General features: G+C 39.0%; 1 protein-coding gene across 3 annotated transcripts in view; it reads left to right on the top strand.

Moving 5' to 3' along the window:
- The first annotated feature begins 7,836 nt into the window (after window positions 1–7,836).
- The window catches only part of LOC307157326 (stonustoxin subunit beta-like), a 37,987-nt gene continuing 18,421 nt past the window's right edge, over window positions 7,837–27,402 (top strand). Inside the window, exons 1-3 of one of the 3 annotated variants that reach the window (XM_079869197.1) lie at window positions 7,837–7,935; window positions 9,708–9,851; window positions 27,204–27,296. In XM_079869197.1, the coding sequence (XP_079725323.1) occupies window positions 27,206–27,296 (91 nt within the window). In that variant the 5' untranslated portion in view covers window positions 7,837–7,935; window positions 9,708–9,851; window positions 27,204–27,205. Of the gene's footprint in view, window positions 7,936–9,707; window positions 9,852–26,870; window positions 26,933–27,203; window positions 27,297–27,402 lie in introns of those variants that run through there. The other 2 variants (XM_079869198.1, XM_079869199.1) reach the window with 2 other exon arrangements.

Below are 27,402 nucleotides of genomic sequence, written 5' to 3'. Positions count from 1 at the left end.
CCTCCCGCCGCGACCGCGACCGCGGCCACGGCCGCTCACGTGCTGCGCGTCTCTCTCACAACCCCCGCGGGGAAGAACCAACGTCACTTTCTCCTCCTCTGACTTTTTATCCTCTCATGAGCTAGTGTGGCCCCATTCAAACGCTCAGCGCAAATTACCCACACCTGCTGTCAATCCGCCACTAGGTTACCATAGCGACAGGCACTCGCCCAGGCTTATTTGTCACCCCGTGACAATTATATAAGAATTTCGATACTCTGTTACTTCAAAATGCTACTGCTGCTTGTTAGCTTTTGAGATACGATTTTCTCCTGATTAAACATTTAATATACATGACTGAGTAATACCGTTTTTTTAAAGTTATTGTTTTATCGATTACATATAATTTTTTGAACTTTATACACATTTGTCTTATACACACAAAATAGCATCGAACTAACTGGCTACTATAAACAAACAGCGTTGGTTTACGTTCTTGATCAAATCGAAAAATTACGTCATAAAGTATACATGGAAAATACATTTACAAAATTAGTACATAATTACAAATTCAGGTCCAAAATGTTTGTACGCGTTTGTCATAGACACACGAACTAAGTGGCTACTAAAGCCAGCGCTGGCATTTGTTTACGTCCTTGATAAAACTAAAACATTACGTCTGAAATTAAATACATTTAAAATTATTAAGTCTTACTTACAGGTTGTGGCCCAACAACTGCTGCCTCTGGTTTTAAAGTTGGAACTGCTTCATGTTTTAGTAACAGTTTCTTGTTGAATCCGGCATTGAATTCGTGGAGATTCTGGAAGCTGTCTTCCGTAAAATGCGCAGCACAGAGAGCTAAATTACGATTGTAATTTTCAGGAACATAATCAAACATAAATTTTAGCCATTGTTGATGAACTACAGCGTCCGTAGGAAGCCTGAACACAGAATACCTGACAGCTGGGTGAAAATAACACTTTCGACGGCATAGCTACAGCTCTCCACTATAACTCTTCCTCTTCGACAAAGCCGCAGAAATATGACCATGCCCCCTTTTTTTGCATATTCCGGAGGGAGGGTTGATGTGGGTTAGTTACGTATAAAACCCGGGAAGTATCTCGTTGTAGTCCCATTCGAGTCGTTTTTGTAGGCATTAAACTTCCTGATTTTTAAAAGACGATATCTCTGCTTACGTTGAGCTTTCAGCGCAGCAACTTTGCAGATACTGTTCATACACCAGCAGCAACAGTACACACTATTTAAAATGAAAAAAGTGAAATCGCAATCAACCACCCCTTTAACACACTACCTATAAACATAGGTAACCATAGTAACACACAGTTACAGTTGCATACAGAGTGATACAGCTATTGTAAACATTTCCTATTTACTTGGCTAAATGGATGATTTTCACATGTCATTTAAAGGTAAAATATGGATTTTTTTTTTTACTGCTAGGGGTCGCTAACCTCTTCAAAACAATAACAAAGGCGTAATGAATGAGCGGAATAATGGAACTTGTCATCATGCTGTAACGAATGAACTCCAAAATGCCGAATCCAAAATGCTCTAGGCCTCATAAAATCTTCCCCCTCTCCCCTGTTGTCATCGGCCCTCAACCAGTTCTCTTCAAAGGCTGCTATCACCTCTGCTCTCCTTAATGATCTGAGCAAGAGACTGTGTTTACAAGCCTTAAAGACAGCACAACAGACACTAGCCACTAACCACTATAGAGACAAACTCCAATACACAAAGGTCATTTACTCCATTCTTACCCACAAACTTTCCCAAATGTTTATAGTATTTCTCCTGTTTTTATGCATGTTCTTATGTTTTATTATTTATGACTAGTTATGATTCTTTAGCTATGTTAGAGTAACTTCCAATGTTGATATCCAAAGATGAACTTCATTGTCAAGTTAACTTCTTTGGATTCAACGGGGACCACCCCAAGAACTCAAACGAATGCTTCAGCGCACTCCTGGCAAAATCATCAAGAATCTCCTGCATCTGGACTTTTTCAGCAACCAAAGTCAATGCAAGTACCCGTTCGCAGCCTTTAGATGCGTTTGTAAGTTATTGTGCCCCTTTAAGGTGACCCTGATTCTTTGATGTTTCTCGTAGGTTGTGGTTAACTGATTGTAACCTTGCCATTCTCTTTTCTTCTCTCTCGCTTTCTTCACTTTCTTGATTCTGTATACAATCTTTGCTTAGTTTAGTTGTGTGTGTAGCCTACCGTAGTTTTGTTTATTAAACCAGTAAATCCACGCTTTATTGTGTCTGTGTTTGCCACATATCGAAGTCACTTAAACATCTTGATCTAGCGATACCTATGTTATTACCCTGCTATAACTTTATTTACTTTAGTTGGAAATGGTTATTATTTCTTGGCCAGGAAGATAATATATTTCCTAGAATTAATAATTGATTATGCTTTCTGTTCATTGGATGAACTGTTTAAATAATTGTACTATTGATTCTGCTACAGTCAATTCTAAAAATAAATAAAATATTTATAATTAATTATAATCCGTTATACTAATATATATATATATATATATATATATATATATATATATATATATATATATATATATATATATATATATATATATATATATATATATAAAAGCTAATTTGCTACAATGCCGATGGATCTAATAAAGGTTATGAGTGAATACATTAATGTTTTTTTAACATGACTGTGGTATGAAGCAGGGCGAGATTGCTAATGAGAGACAGATATCAGCGCCACATGCGAGTCCCGCTGATATAAAGGAATTTCACATTTACTGTAATTCTACCGAACTACCCGCAAGTGCTGAATCACTACTCACACAGGTCAGTTTATTTGACGTATTAAACGTATTAACAAGTGCTTGTGAGGTAACGCAGTGCTGTTTCACTTGGTCTACACTATCTATATGAGACTAGCTGTCAGGGTTCTGTCACTCCTGTCTAGTTAAATTCCTGATTTTGTGACAGAGCTCTGACACTCCCGGTTTTTGTCTTGTCTTTGTCTGAGTGCGCGATTTCGAGCGTTCTCGAGCCGTGCACTCGCTTGTCTACGTGCCTTGTTACATGTGCGGGGCGTGGTGTTTGGATCCCGGCACATCGGTCTAGTTTGGTTTCGGTTCTGTGTCGGGATTCGGACATCCATGCTCCGTGTGTTTGTCTTCTGTCTGCGTGTTTTTTCTTGTGTTGTGTAGCACACAGCTTGTTTTTCACTTGCTGTGTGCTTTCATGTTGTAATGTTTTGTGTGAACACGTGGCTTGTGAGTTCTCATTGGCTGCGTGTTCATGTCTTGTTAAGTGTGAGCACATGGCTGGTGATTTGTTTTACTGGCCATGTGCTTGTGTTTTTGTCATGTTTGGTGTGAGCACATGGCTTGTCATGTATGTTTCCTTGTGCCATGTGTTCTCCTGTTGATTGTCTAGCCCCTCCCATCTCTCCCCCTCCCCCTCTCTCCCTCCCTCCCCCTCCCTCCCTCTCCCTCCCTCCCTCCCTCTCTCCCTCCCTCCCTCCCTCTCTCCCTCCCTCTCTCCCTCCCTCTCTCCCTCCCTCTCTCCCTCTCTCCCTCTCTCTCTCCCCCTCTCTCCCTCTCTCTCCCTCTCTCTCCCCCTCTCTCCCTCTCTCTCCCCCTCTCCCTCTCTCTCTCCCCCTCCCCCTCTCTCCCTCTCTCTCTCCCCCTCCCTCCCTCTCTCCCCCTCCCTCCCTCCCTCCCTCTCCCTCTCCCTCCCTCCCTCTCCCTCTCCCTCCCTCCCTCCCTCTCCCTCCCTCCCTCCCTCCCTCCCTCCCTCCCTCCCTCCCTCTCTCCCTCCCTCTCTCCCTCTCTCCCTCCCTCCCTCTCTCCCTCTCCCTCTCTCCCTCTCCCCCTCTCCCTCTCCCTCCGCTGACATTCTGTTAGATAAACTGAGATTTTGACATCTTACATCTCCCTCTCTCTGTAATTGTATTATTATTATTTTTATTTTTTCATTTTTCTGTTTATATATGGACAGTTTTCATGGCATCTGTCTGTATATTGTTCAGTGAGCTTTGATATGTTTCTGGTATGATAACTTAAAATAAAAATATTTATCACAAAAAAAAAAGATTAGGGAAAGAAACTACTATATGATCACAATAATATTAAAGAGACTATAAATACTATATGATCTGCCCTGCTGTTTTGTTTTTGTCTCTCTTTTGTTTTGCAGACCTGAATGCTTGAAGGTCCCATTCCTTTCACTACAACCTCCTCTCCATCATCTGGATATGAAGTTTTTTCACAGACATCCTTGAAAGATCATCACAAGAATACACCTGACGAAAGACTGCACAGACGTTCCTTCTTCACGGCTGAAATCTGCACCTGGGATCCTTTACCATGTGCAAGTTAATCACACCAGTGACTATTATAAGTATCGCGGAAGCGTTGGTCTCCAAAAGCAACATCTTCGTGGCATTAATGAATATGTCTAGAAATGCCTTGATTTCTGGGAGAGATGTTTGTATGCCACATCCACCTTCTGTAGGAGCAGGGATTCCATGGGTAGCACACCCCATTTCTGATTGCGGCACCTGTACATTATTTGGCATTCACACTAATTGTATTTTTAACCAGAGCACTTGTCACACCATGTTGTATCCCAGGTTCAGGGTCATGTAACTTGACATCAGCCACACCTGTAATGACTGATCTACTCTTACCAACAACTTTTCGCTGGTGTGTGGAAAACCATTCCCCAACCTCAACCACTTTGGGAAAAATTCCCTGTGCTGCTTGTGGCTTTGTAATTAAGATGGAAACACCACTAAAGACAGAAATTTCATCACCAACAGGGCAGAATATAGAAATATGTATTAGGTAAACTGCAAGCAGGTGATGGCGATTTACTACTAATCAAGGAACCGGCTTTACTGACGAGATGCGCCTAACAATGTCATGCGATATATCGCCCAGCCCTAGGTGATATACACCAAACTTGGTGGTCAAGAACACTTAGAGCATTAATTCCGAGTTATGGTGTTATGCAGGCCCTAAATCAAGTGAGAAGTTTATCTAATGCAGTGCAGAAGCTAGCTAATGATACGGCTTTTGCAATTGGCAACATCTCTTATGCATTAGCCTCAAACAAAATCATGATACTGCAGAACAGAGTGGGACTAGATTATGTTCTTGTTACAAAAGGGGGAGCATGCACTGTTATTGGTCCTGAATGTTGTACAGGCCTGGTTGACCCCATTGATGACTTAGATAAATTGCAAAAGGATTTATCAATGAAGTTGCATAATATGACTGTGGAAAATTCCTCATGGTTTGAAAACCTCTTGGGCAAGTCAGGATTATGGGTTAGAGAAATAGTAGTATTGATACAATCACTTGTACTATTTTGCTACATATTTTTCGGTTTTATAAAGTGTTTCATTCAACGAGTGACTGACCTCTCTTGAAAAGAAGTAATTGCGGCTTCAGTAACAAAAAATTATCACCCATAGATTATTAGTTTACCTTATTCTATTCTATTCTATTCTATTTATTTTTTATTATTATTATTATTTAGTATTTTGTGAGAGTTACTTGAACTCTCAAAGGGGGAATTGTGGGCCCCCTTGTAAGACACTGTATTAACAATTAACCATTTGTGTTTTTTCTCTTCTAATCAAGTTCTCTCCTCTTCTATACAAGTCAGCTGTAAGTCAGCTGTCTAAATATTGTAATAGTCAGGGGTAACTGCCTGTTTAAGGACTGTCAGTACCTTTAACCCCCTGAGGTCGGCTATCGCGCCGGCGCGATAGGCTCGTTTTTTTCCGTATGAGTGCAAAAAAAATAAAAAATATTTTTTATCTTATATGCTTGTGTTATACATCAATCGATCCTGTTTAGTGTGTATTTTTTTTGTGTATGCTCATAATAAAAACAAAGTGTTGTGCAAGAAAAATAAACATGATGCAAGTTCTGCCTACTCTCCGTCAGTGAAGTCAATTCTGAAACGCGTCCGAAAATGAACTGTAACTCAGCGAATACTCAGTCAAACAGGCATACAGTCACACAGGCATGAAGCTTGAATTCTCTTCTTTCAAATGAAGTAATTTTTATAAAAAACAAAAATTCACAGTTTATATAATATGTATGTAAAGAGAGAGATGTCAGTCGTTCTCATCTCAGCTAATTAAGTTTTAATGTGACTCCGCCTACGGAGACCGCGCTATTCAAACGCAAATGTGAGGCGATCCATACAAACCTGTGAAACGCCCACATCAGCTGGATAAGGCCGGTGAAACACTGGATGCGTGGCGTAAGCGTCTCAGCTGCGTGGCGTGTCCGTTTTTATTTCGGCTCCCATCCATGTTAACAGTTTAGAGTTTGCATACTGCCTGTGTGAGACGCGCGTCTCAGGCGCGGCACGAGCCGCGTGGAAAACGCGTGCATTCTAGAAATAGAACCGACGCCTATTTTCACGCGACACGCAAGCGTCTTGGAAGCGTTTCCATGCAAAATTGAATAGGAAAATCTGTTTATTTGTCATTTTGACACGAATACATATTAATAAATGTCCTTTTGATGTTTAAAAGTGTCTAGGTTTTGACATAAATGCAAATATAAATGTAATTTTACAAAATATGATCGATTTTCAAATACTGCTGTATTGAATGAACAGCTTTTAGCAAACTCTATTGCTATACTGAGATGAGGAATATATACTGTATGTGTTTTGTCAAAAATAAAGTCATCAACTAACTAATAAATCCTTTACTTTGAAATACGTATGATAAAATGTATACTTTAGTTTTGAAAGACGTTGACTAGTTTTGAAAAGATTATAAAGTATGTATGTGCATGCATAGGCCTATATATATGTGTGTGTGTATATATGAAGAGTTCAGATGCAAAAGCCTCTAAATGCCATCTGAAATTTTCTCCTAGAATGATCATTTTTATGAAGCTTGTATATTTAAGTTAGCTATAGGTGACACACCTGAATGAATGGCTCATTAAGTATGCAGGGACGTAGTCTCACCAGGTGTGAACTACTAAATATGCATGATGCTGTTGGAGCGTTTACGCCCCATCCGCATATTGGCTTTCCAAACTAAAAGTGTTTCACAAAACTAAAATCAATGTATCGTTTTTTTGTGAATGATTAGGCAGGATGATTTTCATATCATTTTGAAGAAAAAACACTAGGCGATGAAATCCATTAGTCAAAAGTCTTATTGCCACATATTTAGTATGTGTTTTGTGGCCTTATTTCAGAAACTTTAATTTTTAGTTTTTTTCGATAACCATGCATAAACATTATTCTCTCAAAAATGAAAACATGTACATACATGTGGCTCACATATTATGGAAGTCCTGTTTGTGCTATATAGAGTGAATTTACACCTTTGCCATTAATATGTTTATAAGCAACTGAAAAAAGCACAAATGTCAGGGCATGTCAGAACATCTCAAGGACCCCAAAAACACCCCAGACCCCAGAGGGTTAAGGACTGCCCACTGAATATCTATAAGATACCATGTAAAGTTCCCTTAGTCAGACTTGATGACTACAGCTACGGACAGCTTGTGTTCTCAATAAAGAATCCTAATGAAGAAACAACCAAGTTTCCTGGTCTTCGCTTCTGAGTTTCCTAAACCAGTGTGACAGCCTGTTAGATAACTTTTTTTCTTCAATTATCTAAAGTCTTCTGCAATGCCCTCCAAATCTCGTGAAGCCTGACAGTGCACTTGGAGAACCAAATAACAGACACAGAGAATAGATTGCTGCTCAGTTGATTCTCAGTTTAATACAGTTGGACAGAGGATACATGTGTCAATACACACTTTAGCCTGTTTTCTGCTTGCCTCAAAGTTGCAGGCAGGAAAACCACAGACAGGAAGCGTAGACAGCGCACAGAATGCAAACTCAAACAGGGTGACAGAAAGCCAAAACATATTTTACACTGGCACAAATATCACATCACGGTAAGTCTTCAGGAATTAATCTTCAGGATTATAATGATATCGAGCTCTAGGGATTCTGCTTTTAGTTTAGATTAATTTACAGACTCTTTACAATCTGAAATATACAGAGGTGGAAAGTAAACATGTAAATGTTCAACACTTTCGCTCTTCTGTAGGCCAGGCGTTAATTCACAGACGATCAGCTTTAGTGAGAAGATCGATTACGACAAACAGATGTATTTTTGATGGCTACAGAAAATCTATACTCTACAATTAAAGTGTCTGGATTGTGATATTTACAGGAAGAAGCCAGAGTAAATAATCTGATAAATTATTTAATGTTTTTATTTCACCTATGTGAAAATGCTCAATAATAATACTAATACTAATACACTAGATTAAAAAGTTCTTGGAGACAAACTTTAAGTTGGCTTGAGAAAGTTTGAACCAGAAAGTTTGAAGAACTTTTAATAACTACTACTGCATTGGGGAAAAACTACTAAAACCTTAGTTAAGCAAAATTATCTTGCATACTCTAATGTACTTAAAGTATCAAGAGTAAAACTAGAGGTATGTATTCTGCAGGAGAAAAAAACTCCTTGTCAGGGTTTTTTATGATAGTTTTGCATTTATATTATGCTACTACTGCATTACTGTGTAAGTGCGTATGTTGCATTTTACTTCTGAATATTTTCAAGGTTGTTACATTTAAACTATATACTTTTGTGTAGTTAAATGTAAAATCATATGTGAGGGGAAAAAAAGTACTTCAGTAGGTTACTTCACATTTGTACGTGAATACTTAACAAAATATGCAGTTCCGAAAATTAAAGTAACAAAATGTAGATCTATTGTCATTATATTAACAAATTGTTGCTAACTAGAACTGCGTCCCATATCAAAGGGCGCATCTGAAGCGCTCGGACCGGTCTAGCCTATGGACTGAGGATTGTTCTTGTCGCCTGGCAACTGTGACTGCTGCCGATGATGAGCGGGAGAAATACGGGACTTTTTTATATTCAATTGGGTTTTATTTCTCAAACAGGGCTAAACCGAAAATACATGACCTGGCAGCGCCTGGCAGGGGCTGAAACATCCTCTCCATGTCCTCCAGTAAAATATAAAACATAAAAATGCCAATTGCCAATTCTGGCTCCATAGCTGTTTACTCAATTATATCAAATTAATTATCAGGATGGCAGCTGTCCTCTCTCACTGTTGCTTGGCGCCAGGAGCAGTGATCAAAAACATCTGGTTGCGCAATTAGGAAATCCTACGAAGGCTACATGGTGCGTCCTTTGAAGGATGCTGCCTTCACATTGGGACACAGCTAATGACTCGAACACAGTCCGAAAAGCACAAAAAAACCCGGCCTGCACATAACCAGACAACACACTTAATTCACTCACATTAAATCATGACAACCTTGAAATTATTTTTGATTCAATATCGTTCACTTAACAACTCAACAGATCACAAAATCAGTTGTTAACGTCATACATGTGATATAACGAACATATATCATGCACAAAACAAAATACATTTATTAGTCTATCTTCAAACAAACAAACATTATTCATTATTATATGAATATTGAACTCACCAATTCCCTTGTAAACAACTCAGTTAATGTTGTTTCCTCCATGTGACGCAGCTGATATAAAGTTGATTGAGTCGATCTCAGTCTATAACTCGTTACAAAACTCACTCAAATCAGCAAATCTCATTGTATATTCCTAAACAATTCAGATCTAGGTTAACTAATAACTTCTCTAATATTCTTCTCTTTTCAGGGTTTCTCTGCAGAACAAATCATTTTTCAAGTTCAACCAAATCGTCTCCGTCTTCTCAGTCTAACTTGTGGGTGGAGTTCCCCTCACTGAATCAACCTAATTGGTATATCTACCTCTACAGTGCGATTTCATCATTTCCATTGGGTACGTTTTTTTTTCTGTAGTATCCCATATGAAAAAAACCTGCATGCTTCATATACAGCAACCATATATCTTCCTTAAATCGGCCAGAATTACCTTCTGTGTTTCATGTAAGGCCAATACATGTCCTATACAAAATCAGACCGATTATGGCCCATTTCATACTAAATAGCACACATACAACTTGTAGGGGATTTTTGCGTTATATATATGAATACTGTAAAAAGTTTTACATGACAAAAGTATGCAAATGTGTATGGTATTAGTAGAAAATAACTGATATTCATATACAAGTTCTTATATTGAATCATATGCTAGTCAAATTAAAGTCATATAGAATTTATACACATTTTGTGTCATTTGTTTGTGTTTCATACAGATTTCATATTTTGATGACCAACATCTGATTCACTTATATGCAGTTGGCAAATTTTTAAATTGTACAGTGCAGAAGCCGGTTCAAGGATTACTGTCAGAATATCACTGACCTTTATGAGGACTGTTCATTTTCCTACAGGATTTGAAAGAGCAGTTGAAAAGCAATGACATTGTAAGACTGTGTATTTACATTAATTGTGAACTGTCTGGGCCTGTTGTTTATGAACAAATCATAACATATTGCAAATGAACAAAGTTGAGTCAAATATGTTTCTAGAACAGTGATTAAAATGTTGAAAATTGGCTGGAATATATTTTTGTATATGTGACATGAACTCTGGTGGTGATGCACTCTAAACACTTTTAATATGATTTACTCAGTTTTTTTTGGTGAAACATTTTTACACTTAGAATATTGATTACATTTTTAAGCAGTGAAATCAATTACATACACTGTATTAACTGAGTAAATGTTAGTAAAACTAATTAAATAGATCTGAGTAACTGCATTTGGTACATTAACAAATAAACTTGAGTGGGAGTGGGAGTGGGGGTGGGGGTGGGGGACATTTAAAAACAAATATTTATGAGTAATATTAACTGTGTTTATATGCGAGTAATATTAACTATTTTATTTCCTCTAAACCTTTGTAAAAATATTCCATACAACCACCAGTATAACTACCTGACATTGGCCTTTATTGTCGATGAGTAGCCTACAGCAATACAGCATATTTTATACTATTTTTAACACGTATACAATATTGCCTACATTTAAACTCATGTAACAAACATTTTCGAAGTAAAAATTAAACATTTAGGCCTAAACATTCAAGTAATTCAAATGTAATGGTCTGTTATCCAATATCCACCGGATCAGCACTGGTTCCCGTGTCGGAGATGGACTCGCCTCTGCGGGTGAACCTCTAACTTTACACCGCCGCCCTGGATGCTGCGACGCGACTGACTCCATAACCTGCCAATAAACAAACAGTGCACAGTTCTGAGGACATTTTATCATCCAAATTAGTTATATTCATTATCTTTAGGAACATAGTCATGTGTTTTTTATGCAAGGCGTTACAATCATGCGAAAAGACAGGCGCGAGTCGACACTCTTTTAACTCGTTTAAAGGATAATTCCGGTATTTAACACTTTGAGTCTATTTTGTAGTTTGTTTTGGATAAACTAGAGTGGTGAACACAGAAATTTTGACAATGGTTCCTGTCTCGACTTTTTGACTATTTTAGAATCGCCTTTGACCGCTTCAGAATGGAAGTCTATGGGCATGCACAAATATGTCCTTTAAACAACCCTAAACATTCGTTTTCAAAACTGTACAACTCACCGAGTGGTTAGTGGTGTTCGTTGATGTTCCAAAACAAGTAGCGTAGCGAAATACAGTTTCTGTCGTGTTTTATTTTTATTTTATTTTTTGTAAAATTCCATTGTTTTCTGTTGGAGGACTTATTGCTCGTTGATATTACTGTGCTACCGGAAACGGAAAGGGGGCTGTTTACATTTGGTTGTAGTCTTTTTGCTAGGTTCTCCGTCTTTTTTTACTGTCTATGCGCTAGACACCGAGTTCCGTACAGCGTTCTTGTACGGCAAAGTGGTTGTCGCCATCAAGTGGTCGGGAGTGTGCTAACGCTTCAGACTCAAATATCGAGCGGAAGTTTATATGCGGTTGTGAGGTATCTGAAAAAATAGTTCCACTATAGCAAAATAAACGGATTGGAATCATACATTGCGCCGATATATTTGTTTTTAATCATCAACGAACACCACTAACCACTCGGTGAGTTGTACAGTTTTGAAAACGAACGTTAAGGGTTGTTTTAAGGACATGTTTGTGCATGCCCATAGACTTCCATTTTGAAGCGGTCAAAGGCGATTCTAAAATAGTCAAAAAGTCGAGACAGGAACCATTGTCAAAATTTCTGTGTCCACCACTCTAGTTCATCCAAAATAAACTACAAAATAGACTCAAAGTGTTAAATACCGGAATTATCCTTTAAGGTGAGTAACATTACGTCTCTGTATGTTCTTTCGCATTAAATAAAATGATTTAAAGCACATTAATGATTATACAAATAAAATCAAACATACACACACCTGAATTTCACAGAGGAAATGCACCAATTCTGCGACGCTGAGAAGAGAACTGTTCTGGAGCCTGAAGAGAATTCAAACAAGAACTCACTCAACTGCTGAGTGTCAGAGGGTGGGGGAGGGGTGCATTGTTTTAATTGAGTAAACTTAATCAATTTCTTATGAGTGTTAAATATTAATAATAATGATTTTATTTAAGTTATAATTGTGGTTCTTGAAAGAGATTAGTTTAATTATCCATTCTCAAATATTGTGATGGAAATTTCACAAATATATTAGCTAAGTGTATTTGAAATAAATAATTGGTTAGTCAAATACTAAATTATTTTAGTGAAAAACTTAAAACTTAGATACAACTGTAAATTTCAGACAAAATTAATTGTTGGAGTTTTAGTCAATTATTCCGGTATGTTCAACTCAATCAAGTAAATGATATTCAGAGATTTTATTAAGTTAATAAAGTTCATTATTACTGTGATATTTACTAAGCCACTTAATTATTTTTTAGAGTGATAAGGATAAGAATCACTTTGACATTTAGTAAAGTTTTATGTTTGTAGGTTAAGAATAGAACTGTTGTATACCATAGTAGTACTGTGATAAAGTTTAGAGAAATTGTCACACATGAAAATGAAATCTGGTGATGCAGGATTTAAAATGAAAACTATTGATATGTGAAATATGCAACTGTATCTTGTAGAATACATTCTAATAAATAATTTTGTAATTAAAATGTGTGCTTTTGTGTATAGTTTAAATGTGTTTCATCTAAGGCTGATTATACAGTATGTAACCATGATTGACTACAGGCATAGGGCTCGACTTAGGACAAGATAAGAACAAGCATGAGTGAAGTACAGCCTTATACTGATTGGTAAACTGCACTGTATTTTATACACGTCTATGCAGGACATTCATATTAAATTAGCATTATTTTCCTACGTTTTTACATCATGAAAATCTATATGGCTTTAGTTGTATGTAGGACATATATGACATAATATGATTAAAAATACATGAATATTATGCAATTTATATATGTGGTTTTTGCAGCATATATGTCCCTTACAATATTTTGTTGGAACATATAAGAATCACAGGTGTTTTTAGCAAACCTTTTCCATATGGGATGCCTTATATTCCATTTAATATAATTTCAAAATTAATGCATTTCATACAATCAAAACAATTTATTTGATCATTTAAGGGATTTTTTTCATTCCTTATTTTTTCTTGGAACTGTGGCTGTTAATTTGGTCCTATTTTGGAATTAGTTTCTAGAATTAGTTCCAGAAGATCTCTGCTTTTCTGATACCGCGTCCTGTAATCACTGAGTGCTGTGGGTTTCTCTATTTAACATAGCAAGTTCTGTGGACTCTGTTGCTTATCATAGATCCTGAGCCATGATACCTTAGACATCTTGTATCATCTCTATGGCCTTGAGCACTCTGGGAACCCAAACCAAATATTCTGGAAAGTGTTTCCCTTGGGAGTCTACATCTCCTTCAACATGTGTGTAACCTTTGTTGCTAACTTTCTGACAATCATCTCCCTTTCAATGTCCGTTCATTTGTCTGGCCATAGATCTGGGTCATCAACCAGGATGTAGATTACTATAGTAATTATAGTAGTATTATATATATAACACTATAGTAATTGTCACAGGTCGGGGTGGAGCGCCAGCGGGCTGCCCACCCCTTCGCTTGCGTGCCGCCCCTGAGAAGCTGGCCGTGGACACGAAGGAGACGGACACAGAATTAAAAATAAATGTTCTTTATTAAATAAATAAGTTTCTTAAAAGTCTCTTCAGCATTCTCTTCTTTTGGAGAGCAGGTTCTTCACTGGACTCAGAGAGTGGAGGAAACGTATCACTCACAGCATTAGCAGGCTCTTCACTAGCATTAGCAGGCCCTTCCAGCATTAGCAGGCTCTTCCAGCATTAACAGGCTCTTCCAGCATTAGCAGGCTCTTCACTAGCCTCAGGCAGAAAGTGGAGAATACGTATAACTCACAGCATTAGCAGGCTCTTCACTAGCCTCAGGCAGAAAGTGGAGAATACGTATAACTCACAGCATTAGCAGGCTCTTCACTAGCCTCAGGCAGAAAGTGGAGAATACGTATAACTCACAGCATTAGCAGGCTCTTCACTAGCATTAGCAGGCCCTTCCAGCATTAACAGGCTCTTCCAGCATTAGCAGGCTCTTCACTAGCATTAACAGGCTCTTCCAGCATTAGCAGGCTCTTCACTAGCATTAACAGGCTCTTCCAGCATTAGCAGGCTCTTCACTAGCATTAGCAGGCCCTTCCAGCATTAGCAGGCTCTTCCTTGGACTCAGGCAGAGAGAGGAATGGATAAGGGTAACTCACAGCATTAACAGGTTCTTCACTGGACTCAGGCAGAGAGAGGAGAATATGTATAACTCACAGCATTAGCCGGCTCTTCACTGGACTCAGGCAGAGAGAGGAATGGATACGTGTAACTCACAGCGTTAGCAGGTTCTTCGCTGGACCCAGGCAGAGAGAGGAATGGATACGTGTAACTCACAGCGTTAGCAGGTTCTTCGCTGGACTTAGAGCAGAGAGAGGAATGGATACGTGTAACTCACAGCGTTAGCAGGTTCTTCGCTGGACCCAGGCAGAGAGAGGAATGGATACGTGTAACTCACAGCGTTAGCAGGTTCTTCGCTGGACCCAGGCAGAGAGAGGAATGGATACGTGTAACTCACAGCGTTAGCAGGTTCTTCGCTGGACTTAGAGCAGAGAGAGGAATGAACAGCTGTGATTGCGAGTGAACAGCAGAAATAATTCCCACACTCACATTTCCACCACACACTGTAAGGTTTCACTCGTGCTCATTTCCACAATAAAACTGCAATTCAACAGACTCACAGTGTAACCAAGGCTTCCGCCCGCAATCCAGCCGAAGTTTTCTCTGTCTCTCTCATCTGTCTCTCTCGTCTGTCTCTCTCGTTCTCTCTCTCTCGCGGCCTCCCTCCGCATCCGCGGCCGCTCACGTGCTGCGTGCCTCACATCTCGAACTGTGCTCCCCCCTCGTGCCTCGTGCTCCCTGCCTTTTATCCTCCCCCAATGGCAACGCGCTTCACAGTGCACAGCTGGCGGCAATCTCGGCTAACCATCCCGTTCACAGGGATCCCGCACCCGCCCGGAACTAAGCCGGTGCTCTCTTATTTTGGGTCCGGCGGGAAGCAAAACCCGGCGGACATTAGTTCCACCTTGACTCGTCCTAGAATTTTCGTCACCCCGTGACATAATTATAGTAGTAATATAGTATATTACTTATTTACTGAAGAACTTGGTTCTGTAACAAATTATACAACAGAAATAAACGTATTAATGTATACATGCATATATTCCACAAACATAAACAAAGAGTATTCAGTCTACAGGCAGTATGACACCAAAAGCTTAATACAATGTCAATTATGGCACTAAACCGGCTACGCCACCCCGGAAATTGGCCGGGGACGCACAGGTACATCAAGTGCAAAGCACACAGATACGCAGTGGCAGAGACAGATATCAGACAATGATAAAACGTTTCACAATTTTATTCCTAACCACATACAATAAAATACAAAACTAGTATCTTTTAATATATAAACATTAAAATGAATACATCAACCATAGAACATGTTTCACACACAGTTTCACCATTTCAGAATTGGGGGATTTGTCTTGCCTATCCAATAAACACTGCAACTACTCATGCTCTCTCACCACATAAACCACCAAACCACCCGCTGAGAACACTCCAGACCGATAGCCGAACCACCACCACACACAGAGGACTCTGGCTAGTACTGTGACCCCAATTCTGAATGGAAAGGAAAACAATATGAGACACAAGCAAACACACACATTCCACGTAATGGTCTGTCGATTAAACACTTATCACATGCTGCCAGAAGGAATCAGTTTGTCGCACAATGATGGCAACCGCTCACTGGCTGATACTCGTTAACTGTTGTCAGCCCAGAGCCATCCTATAAAGTTTAGCCCCAGATTAGATTACAAAAGAACATTCAAAACACACAAAAACAACTTTGAAAAACAAACAAAATTCAAAGAGACATAATATTCACAATGAAACACAATAGTAGTGACAAAACACATAGCTTCTCGCCACTGTACTACTCAAGTCCTAAGGTCAGTACTGGAAACAACTAAATTTAAAGGGACACTCCACCCATTTGCATTAAGCTTTGCATTGTTAGAAACCCAGTCATACTATTGAATGGTCGTGCAACACTCTCTCATTTTCCCCTGAGACGGGAGAAATCCGTTATTTACCTTTTACACTTCCTCCTACAATGACGCAAAAATCGTCATTTTGCGTCATTGTAGGAGGAAGTGTAAGAGGGGGGGATTTCTGTTGAGACTACAAGCACTAGTTCCTCATCTTTCCCAGGGGGAGCGACCCGCTCACGCTACAGACCTATTACAGATCAGTGGGTGGGACTTTACTCTCTGAAACTGAAAGCAATATCCTCCATCTTGTTTGAAGCTAAGCTAACAGGCGCTGTGGAGACAGATGTAAAGTAATGACAATAGCGGAGGAGAGTGCTCAATATGATATAGAAGAAGAGGATTTCGGAAGTCTGATGCTTGAATCAGGTGTTTGTGGCTACCTTTACAAGCCGCATTATAGCGAAGAGCAGCCGAGGCAGAAGACCTGCCTGCCGCGGACGAGGAGCCCGGACTGGCTCGAGTTAGGGCGGACTGGTGGCGCCGATGATCTCACTATGCAACTCATAGACTGTAAGATGCAACTACGAACACGGAGATAGAGTCCGTCTGCGGCAAAGAATTTCAACGATGACAATTTCTCCTGGACGAAATCTCTGAATCAGACGAGGACACGGACGTTTGTGTTGAGAACTATCCTAGTTTCGCACCGCATATGTTCTGACTGAACATCCAGGTACCATGCAATAATTCACCTTTTCGAAAGAAATACAAACGAGGAGTAATGCACTAATGAGTTCGCCAACTAACTAGACATTTTGTGTGAATGTGAAATGAATTTCAAGCTCTGGTGGTAGCTAGCCTTGTAGACGGAAGAGTGATTTCTCTTATAGGCAGATATGCGCTTTCTGGATTAGTGGGAGTGGCTTGCGGAGCTGTGCAATGTGGTGCATTGTGGGAGTTGTTGTCTTTCATACAAATGCTTCCTGAAGTTATTTTTTGTCTTTCCTCGGTCACGAAGGCACCAAATTCAAAATTTATTTTACATTTCGACTACATATATGACCCACTTTAAATAAAAAACAATGTTCAAATGGGTGGAATGCCCTTTTAAATGGCTTGTTTAACTAATTGGACACATTGTATTTTTAGTCAGAATGCAACCGAATGCATATTACATTTATTTACCTCAATCAGGGTTTGTATGAACACTATCTTAGTGTTGAAAATAACTCTCTTGGTGTTAACCCTCTGGGGTCTAAGGTGTTTTTGGGGTCCTTGAGATGTTCTGACATGCCCTGACATTTTTGCTTTTTTCTGTTGCTTATAAACATATTAATGGCAAAGGTGTAAATTCACTCTATATAGCACAAACAGGACTACCATCATATGTGAGCACCATGCATGTACATGTTTTCATTTTTGAGAGAATAATGTTTATGCATGGTTATTGAAAAAACTAAAAACTAAAGTTTCTGAAATAAGGCCATAAAACACATTCTAAATATATGTCAATAAGACTTGTGACTAATGGATGTCATCGCCTAGTGTTTTTTCTTCAAAATGATGTGAATATTATCCTGCCTAATCATTCACATAACACAATGCATTGATTTAAATTTTGCAAAACACTTTCTGTCTGGAAAGGCAATATGCGGAGTGGGCGTCAACGATCATGCATATTTGGTTCGCACCTGGAGACAATGGGGCCCGCATACTTAATGAGCCATTCATTCAGGTGTGTCACAAGAAAGAATGCAAGAGCAACAGTTGGAAGCATCTCAATATATATATATTTTTTTCCACAAATTGTGCTTGCAAATTGGCCTATAATATCAAAAGGAAAACATGTCTAGTAATTGTGCAGTTAATTCTCATACTGTATTTTCAGTTTTGGAATATTTATCCTCTCCCCAAATTTGTCACTAATAAAACACAATAAAAAATTATTTTAAAGAAAAGGCTTATATTTGCCTTTTATTAGTTTGTTTACATCTACCTTGTATTTTTTTTTTTTATTAAAAAGGTTACAATTACAACAACAATTCAAGTGTAATCTTTCTTTGTAAAAACTAAAGTATACATTTTATCATACATATTTAAAAGTTAAGGATTCATTACTTGAATATAGCCTAGGCTACATTGGAATAAACACTATAACTTATTATTTGATTATTTTTGACAAAACATACTATATTTAACATATGAGCAAAAATTGGCAAACAAAAGCTTATTTGAGGTGGCAGATATTTTACAGTAAAAATGTATAATCTATCCAAAACTAATCAATGAAATGTTGTCTTTCATATGTCTGTAACATAGTAACTTTCGTTTTTATTATAAGAAATATAAATGTTAATTTGCAGTTTAATACGTTGCTTATACAAATAAATTTTATTTCAAAATATTTCACTCGATTTTTACTCAGTAGCCTATAGCAATACAGTTTGCTAAAAGCGAAACATTCACAGACAGAAACAATTCAAATTTAAACCGTCTTTTGCCAGTTGTGGTAAACAGCGGCATCTCTGCCGTTCATTCATTCATTCATGCACAGAAACGCGCCGCACTTGAGAATGAAAAAAAAACTTACTACATTATTCCATAGCCTCGGATCTGTTGCTCCTCGTACTTCTGAGGTAAATTTTCCATTATAGTATTATTCCTCACAGCGCTGCGAGACTGTGTAAACAAGTACAATGATCTGATGTGTTTTCTCGAGCTGATATCACAGTTTGCGTGGATTGCCTCAGACATTTGCGTTTGAATAGCGCGCGCTCTCCGTGGGCGGGGTCACATTACATCTGAATGAGCTCTAATTAGCTCGACTGGAATCGCTCTCTTTTAATACAGATTTCACAAGCTGAGAATATTTGTTTTTTATATAAATTACTTCATTTAAAAGAGGAGAATTCAAGCTTCATGCCTGTGTGTCTGTATGCCTGTTTGACTGAGTATTCGCTGAGTTATGGTTCATTTTCGGACGCGTTTCAGAATTGACTACACTGACAGAGAGAAAGCAGAACTCGCATCATGTTTATTTTTCTTTATTTGGCGAAAAGCACAACACTTTGTTTTTATTGTGAGTATACACAAAAATAATACACACTTAACAGGATCGATTGATGTACAACACAAGCATATAAGATAAAAAGTATTTATTTATTTTTTTTTTATTTTTTTTTTTTTTCACTGATAAGGAAAAAAACGAGCCTATCGCGCCGGCGCGATAGCCGACCTCAGGGGGTTAATCTATTGACACACCTAGTGTAGTTTCAACACACCTGGTGTAAATGGAGCTTGTGAGGGGGAAAAAACACACTTTTGCTGTTAATGGTCCAAAACCCAAGGCGCACAGCACAAAGCAGTGTGTTGCTTGGCAACCACCGAAACAGCTGTCCTGTCAGTCAAGTAAACATCAAATCAGCCTTTTATTATCGTTATTTACTTTCTGTTAACATTGTGGTAGTTACTGTTCGTGAAGTCGGTAAGCTTTATCCTCCATCATCGCACTCTCCGGGCGTTCAAAGCAACTGTAGCTTTCATCACTAGAACGGAAGGCCCACCTCTCCATTCATTCGATTGGACAGTGGAAAAAAAACGCGATGACGTCGGGCGCTTTTTACGCTCGGAGCTGCTTTTTCTTCAACTGCAAAAACACAAGGCGCAGTTGGCGGTAAAACGCGAGATGCCTGGGTCGCATAAACAGCACGCAGAACACTCACTGCCATAGGAAAACAATTCAAAAATGGCACCTATCACTGCAAAATACGCGTAAGGTGTGATCAGGGCCTAAAAGTGTTTTTTTTTATCTTTATCAAGTGTAAAAAAAAGTGACACTACTTTTTTTTTTTTTTTTTTTTTTTTTTTTTTGCCATCATTATGAGATTTATTATTAATTTTTTTTTTTTTTTTTTTTTTTTTACAACTTTATTTATGATTTTCAACAAAACATTGACATAAGTTCAGCATTTATTACAAAAGTTGTGTGAACTCCACCCCCCACCCCCCATCCCCCATCCCCATCCAGGTGGTATCCCCACAGAAAGGAAAACAAGCATACAAAAAATAAATAACTATTAAAAAAAAAAAAAAAAAAAAAAAAAAAAAATCTTAACATTCAGAATACGGCCATTGAGGAGACTAGAGACAGAAAACAGAGCAAGAAACTAAACTACCAACAAATAAGAAAAATGATGAGTCAAGCAAAAGGCAAGCTCTTGATATGCATTATGAACTGTGACCAGGTTCTGTCATATTTACCCTCCGAGCCGTGCACTGTATATCTAATCTTTTCCAGAGCTAATCCCAACATCACCTCTCTAATCCAATGGACATAGGAAGGAGGGTTTTTCGCCTTCCAGTTCAACAGTATCAGACGGCGGGCATGCAATGAAGCATAGGCTATTGCATTTTTATGGAGGTGGGAGAGCTTTAGCTCATCACGTGCTACACCGAAGATAGCTATCATAGGGTCAGGCTGCAGTGTTTCACCAGATATAGCTGATAGTGATTGAAAAATTGATGACCAAAAATCATACAAAGATGGACAAGACCAAAACATGTGCCCCAAAGAAACAGGAGAATAATGACATCTAGGACAATTTGGTGCAACATTGGGGTATAATTTAGACAGTCTGTCATTTGAGTAATGCAACCTGTGGACAACCTTAAATTGAATCAAGCCATGTCTAATACAGAGAGAAGATGTGTGTATACGCTGTATGGTATTTTTCCATATGTCTTCCGGTATCATTTCTCCGAACTCTCCTTCCCACGCTGCCCTGATTTTGTCCCATGTATGAGGGCAGCCATCAAGAATTAATGTATAAATCTTTGATATTGCTCTTTTAGTTGGTTGACTCACATTGAGAACTAAATACAGTAGGTCTTTAGAAGGTGGAGATGGGTACCCTGAGAAAAATTTAGAGGCAAAACTCCGAACCTGAAGGTATCTAAAGTAGTGAGACTTAGGTAAATTATGGTTTTCACATAAAGATTTAAATGAAACAAAGCCATCCTCAGTGAAGAGATCTCGAAAGAAGACCAAGCCACTTCTGTGCCAAGCTGCAAATGAATGGTCTATTTGAGATGGTACAAAGAGATGATTAAACATTATTGGAGAGAAGCTACAAGCATTTGTCAAATTAAAATGTTTCCTGAATTGACCCCAGATCTTAATCGAATTCTGAACCACCAAGTTTGAGTTCAGCTCCGTTAATTTAATAATTAGTGGGAGACGGGCAGTTAAGATCGAAATCGGAGAAACTGGGAGTGTAGATCTCAGTTCCATGTCAGTCCAGACTGGACCCTCCTTATCTGCGAACATGGTTATCCAGTATGTCAGCTTAACAATATTGGCTGCCCAATAATAAAACAAGAAATTAGGTAAACCCAAACCCCCATCAGATTTAGCTCTCTCCAGGCTTGCTTTCTTTATACGTGCAGGTTTTTTGTTCCATATGAACAAAGAGATACAGCGGTCTAGCTGAGCAAAATAAGATTTGGGGAGAAAAATGGGAATCATTTGAAATAAATAAAGAAACCTTGGCATTACAGTCATCTTCACCGCATTTATCCGTCCTGCCAGGGATAGTGGAGTTTTTGACCACCTACCCAGATCATTTTTGGTACGATCTAAAAGAGACCTGTAATTATACTGGAAAATAGCCTTAATTGAGCCAGCTATTTCTATTCCCAAATAAGTAAATTTTTCATTTTCAATTTTAAAAGGCAAATTTTCATAAGTGATCTGTTTTGCCAGATTATTTAATGGAAACAATAAAGATTTTGACATATTAACTTTATACCCCGATATGTTACTAAACTTTTGTAGCCAGTAAAGAAGATGGGGCATACTCTCAATTGGGTCTGATATCTGCAAAAGGAGATCATCAGCATAAAGCAAAATTTTATGTTTAGTTTCACCCCTGGATATACTCTTAATCCTCCCATCAGATCTGATAGCAGTTGCCAATGGTTCGATCGCAATGTCAAACAGGAAGGGCGACAGGCAGCAACCCTGCCTTGTTCCTCTGTAGAGCGGAAAATATTCTGAGATCAGACCATTTGTCCTGACTGCCGCCATTGGTGTTGAATATAAAACTTTGATCCACCTACAAAAAGTAGGCCCCATGCCGAATTTTTCTAGCACTGCGAAAAGATAGGTCCATTCAATTCTGTCAAACGCCTTTTCAGCGTCAAGGCTCAGAATAGCTTCTGGATGTATCGTTGAATGGGGGGAAAATATCAAATTAAATAATCTTCTCACATTAAAAAATGATTGCCGCCCAGGAATGAAACCTGTTTGGTCCTCATCAATGATAGTGGAAATAATAGGGTTTAACCTTTGTGCAAGAGTTTTGGTTAAAATCTTATAATCACAGCACAGAAGGCTTATTGGCCTGTATGAACTACATTGTACAGGATCCTTATCTTTCTTTAGTAAAACTGAAATTGTAGCCTGGGTAAGCGTCTGCGGCAAATTTCCAGTAGGCAAAGCTTCATCATAGACTGATTTCAGGATGGGCGTGAGTTTAGCAGAGAATTCCTTATAAAACTCCATGGGGAAACCGTCCGGACCTGGCGCCCTTCCTGTCTGAGACAACTTGATGGCACTCGCTATCTCCTCAAGCGACAACGGCTGTTCTAGAGATGACTGAGCATCTGGAGAAAGCTTGGGGAGATCCAGCGAATCAAGAAATGAGTGGATCTCAAACAAGTTACTACCCACCTCTGATTGATATAGGGTAGAATAAAATTGTTTAAACTGGTCATTAATGACTCGGGGGTTGCGGGATATCGAGTCAGCACCTATTTCAATTCCTGAAATCGTTTGTTCAGACGACTGCTGTTTGAGCTGCAGTGCAAGGAGCCTCCCCGCCTTATCTCCATGCTCATAATATACCTGTCTGGATTTAAAAATATTTTTTTCGGCTTTCCATGACATAAGCGTGTTAAATTCTGTTTGCAATAGTAATTTCTCCTTAAAAAGATCTGGCGTAGGTAAAAGAGCATAGCGCTTGTCAATATCTGCAATTTTGTCAGCCAGCCCTTTAAGTTGTTTAAAACGCTCCTTATCTCTATGTGCCACATAAGAAATAACTTGGCCCCTAATATAGGCTTTCATAGATTCCCACAAAACTCCCCTTGACACATCCTGAGTGTCATTAATTTCCAAAAAGAAGTCGATCTGATTATTAAGAAATATTCTAAAGTGTTTACATAAAAGTAATTGGGGATCTAGCCGCCATGTACGCTGGGGCGCTACATTGCCTGGGAAAGCTAAATCTATCTGTACTGGGCTGTGATCTGATATCACTATACTGTGATATTTGGTGCTAGAAATTAAGGGTAATAGTTGGTTATCGACAATGAAGTAATCAATCCTGGAGTAACTATGATGAACAGGGGAGAAAAAAGAAAATTGCTTCGTAGTTGGATTTTTTATACGCCAAGGGTCTGATAAACCGTAAGAACGAAGGAGAGAATTGATAGCCACTGCAGCTGACGAAAGAGCATTGTTCGACCTTACACTTGACCTGTCCAGCTGAGGATGAAGGACACAATTAAAGTCTCCACCTAGAATTAGTTTGTAGGAGTTAAGATCTGGGAGAGTAGAAAAAAACTTAAGAAAGAATTGTGCATTGTCCCAGTTAGGTCCATAGATATTAGCCAGTATTAATGGTGTGTTAAATAGCTTGCCCACTACAACAATATATCTGCCATTAGCATCTGATATTACTTCAGAGTGTTCAAACGGAATCCCCTTCCTAATTAGGATTGCTGTTCCCCTGGCTTTATAGTTAAAATGAGAATGGTATATTTGTCCAATCCACTTACAGCTTAGTCTTTTATGGGAGGTAATATTTAAGTGCGTCTCTTGTAGGAAAATTACATCAGGTTTGAATGATTTCAAATGGCTAAATACTTTGCTCCTTTTAACCATATTATTCAACCCTTTGACGTTCCAACTAATAAATGAAACCGCTCCTTGCTGACTATTTACATTATCCAGAATCATAGTGCCACAGCTGATAATGAACCGGTCTTACACGTTGACTATACCTCATTACCTCAATGCCTGTTTGAGTCAAATCATAAACCACAAATAAACCCAAAACAAAACTAACAAAAATGAACAGATAAACACAAAAAAATCTCTTACCATCCTGGGCCCCTGGGCTGGTCTTCCTTAAACCTGAGACCGCCCTGAAAACTCTCCTCTCTCTCCTAAGCATATAACACGTTTACACTAACTTCAACTCTTACACGAACTCTGCAAAGGTAGAACAAAATGTAATAGGACCCTTGTCTCAACACTATTATTGCTACATGCATGCCTGTAAGTTACCCATCTGTTTACAGTCTGATACGGCTTCAAATACTCACAGTTGGAAAATAATCCCACAAGAAAAGAGTAAAAACAAATAAAATGAATGACACTGGTGGTAATAATGGGATTAATTAAACAGAATACATTAGAAAACAAAATAAAAGTACAATTGGGGTTATAGTGTCAAGTTGAAACTCAGCGCTATCCACACTGACGTGGCAGAGAAAAAGGGAAAAAAATGAAGATACTAAAGATATTCTTGAATATAATAATCTCCAGGCCACATGATGTCCACATAACCCCTCAACATATTGTAGTAAGCTATGCATTGTCCAAACATAAAATGCATCCAACTGTAGCGTGGCGGCGCCGGCGTTACCAGTCGAAGCCTGCACAGACAACAACAATGCTAACATGCAGCGTGATACCTGTTATGGTCCGTGAATTAACTGTCACTCTCCCTCCGTCTCCCGTGCGCGCAGATTGGTCTCAATGTAGTGCTTTGCCTTGACCGGGTCTTCGAAAGACATCTGCTCACCAGCTGGGGCTGTGATCTTTAATGTAGCAGGAAACAGGAGACCATATTTCACGCCCGTACACCGGCGAAGCAATCCTCTCACCTCGGTAAAGGCTGCTCTCTTTTTCCTGACGGCGGCCGAGTAATCTGGGTAGATGTAAAAACGCTTCCCATTGTGGGTGATGGGCCCTGCTCCCATGGCCTTCCGAAGAACATCCACTTTCTCCTGAAAGTAGTGGAACTTGACGATTATTGGCCTCGGAGCATCCCCATCCTTTGGCCTCGGCTGCAGGCTCCTATGCCCCTGATCAAGCGTCGGCGTATAGTCGAGGGTTAGCGCTTCCTTCAACAATTCAGCCACGGCTCTCTCCGGTCGTATATTTCCGAATCCCTCGTCAATTCCGATTAGTCTGCAGTTATCTCGCCGCTGCCGTGACTCCAGATCATCGGTCTTATCTACCAACCGGGCAACTTGAGTAGATAACGTATCAACTTGAGTTTCAAGTGCTACAACACGGTTAGCCTGGCCATTAGCTTCCTCCTCAAGATCATCAATGCGGGTTGATAATGTGGCGCTTTCTTTCCGTATTTCTTCAGTAACCTTCGCAAACTCAGCGCGCACATTCAGGATTTCTGTCCTTAAATCACTCGCTAAGTTGTCTATTTTCTTGTGTAATTCACCTGCAGCTGCCATCACAGACGAGTCGATCTTGACTAGCACATTCTGCTCCGTTTGCTTTATGGCAGCCATAATTGCGCCGAGATCCGACCCTGAGCCCACCTCCGCGGGCGGTTCAACATCAGGCAAGTCTGGGGCATCAGGCCCTGGCCTCGACTTGTGTGATTTAGGCATTTTGAGCAGCTTTGGACTAAAAAATAAATAAAAAAATACTACTGATTCGAAGAATTAGGCACACTAGAGACAGGTTCGCGCCAGAAAGAACGAAGAAGAGAGTGGGAAAATTAAATAAATGTTCAATTCAAGCAGAGCTCGCAAAAAACACGTCTTCACATGTCGCTGCTCAGCTACGCCCCCCAAAAGTGACACTACTTAAAGTGTAAGTTTGACTCGATTTAGTGTGTACCAATAATAAACACGCGATGTTGTCAGTATGTGTCTCCAAGATTGACAGATGAACAAGCTCTATATACCTGCATCAACCTGCTGAAAACGAAAGTAAAGAGCGAGAGACAGAGGGAGAGAGAACAAACTCCAAAACACAAGTCACACTTATCACATGGGACGTAACAGCCAACTACGGATCATGAGGTGTTTGGATCTCAACAGTATTGCAGGAAGACTCAAAATGCATTAAGAAGAAAAATATGTCTTCAAACTAGTCAGAAGCATATGTCATTTCACCACAAAATTGGTTTTGGTTAAAAATTATTTAATGTTTTACTGTTTATGAACAATAAATAAAGCGATCGGGTTGAAGTGCGTTGTTTCTCTCGATCGATTAGAAAAGGAATAAACCTCCCCTTTCAATCCGATCGAAATTTCATTTGGACCGAGCTCAGTCGGATCGATTAAGGTGTGTATATGAAGGCTTTTCAGTCAGATTGAGCCGTCAATCCCATTACTAACGGATTATTTGGTTGCATGTAAATGTAGCCGGAAGGATTTATGCCTTAATGTGTTTTTAAATTTTGAAAGACGGAATTAGATTGCATTTTAAGGAACGTTAAAACAATTAGTAAACTAATGAAATTAGTAAAAGTAAAAATAATTTTAGAATGATAAAGTAGTCATTATTAATCTTCAAATGTATAAATATCCCCATTGTTCATTGATATTTCCTGCAGCCATGGGATCACAGACCATTGAAGTGGCAGCTCTAGGAAGACCTCTGTATCCTGGTATGCTTTATGACTGCCGCAAGGATACCTTCATTCCAGGTGGTGTACAGTACCTACTAAAATGCTTTTTACTCTCTTTTTCATCCAAATGTGAAGCAACAATGTGGTAATTTAGAGATTTAAGAGAAAGGACACAACTATTAAA

This window comes from Squalius cephalus, assembly GCF_949319135.1.
Source record: "Squalius cephalus genome assembly, chromosome: 4".
Lineage (NCBI taxonomy): Eukaryota > Metazoa > Chordata > Actinopteri > Cypriniformes > Leuciscidae > Squalius > Squalius cephalus.
Note: the sequence above shows the minus strand (reverse complement) of the source record. Positions and strands in the feature narration are given on the sequence as shown.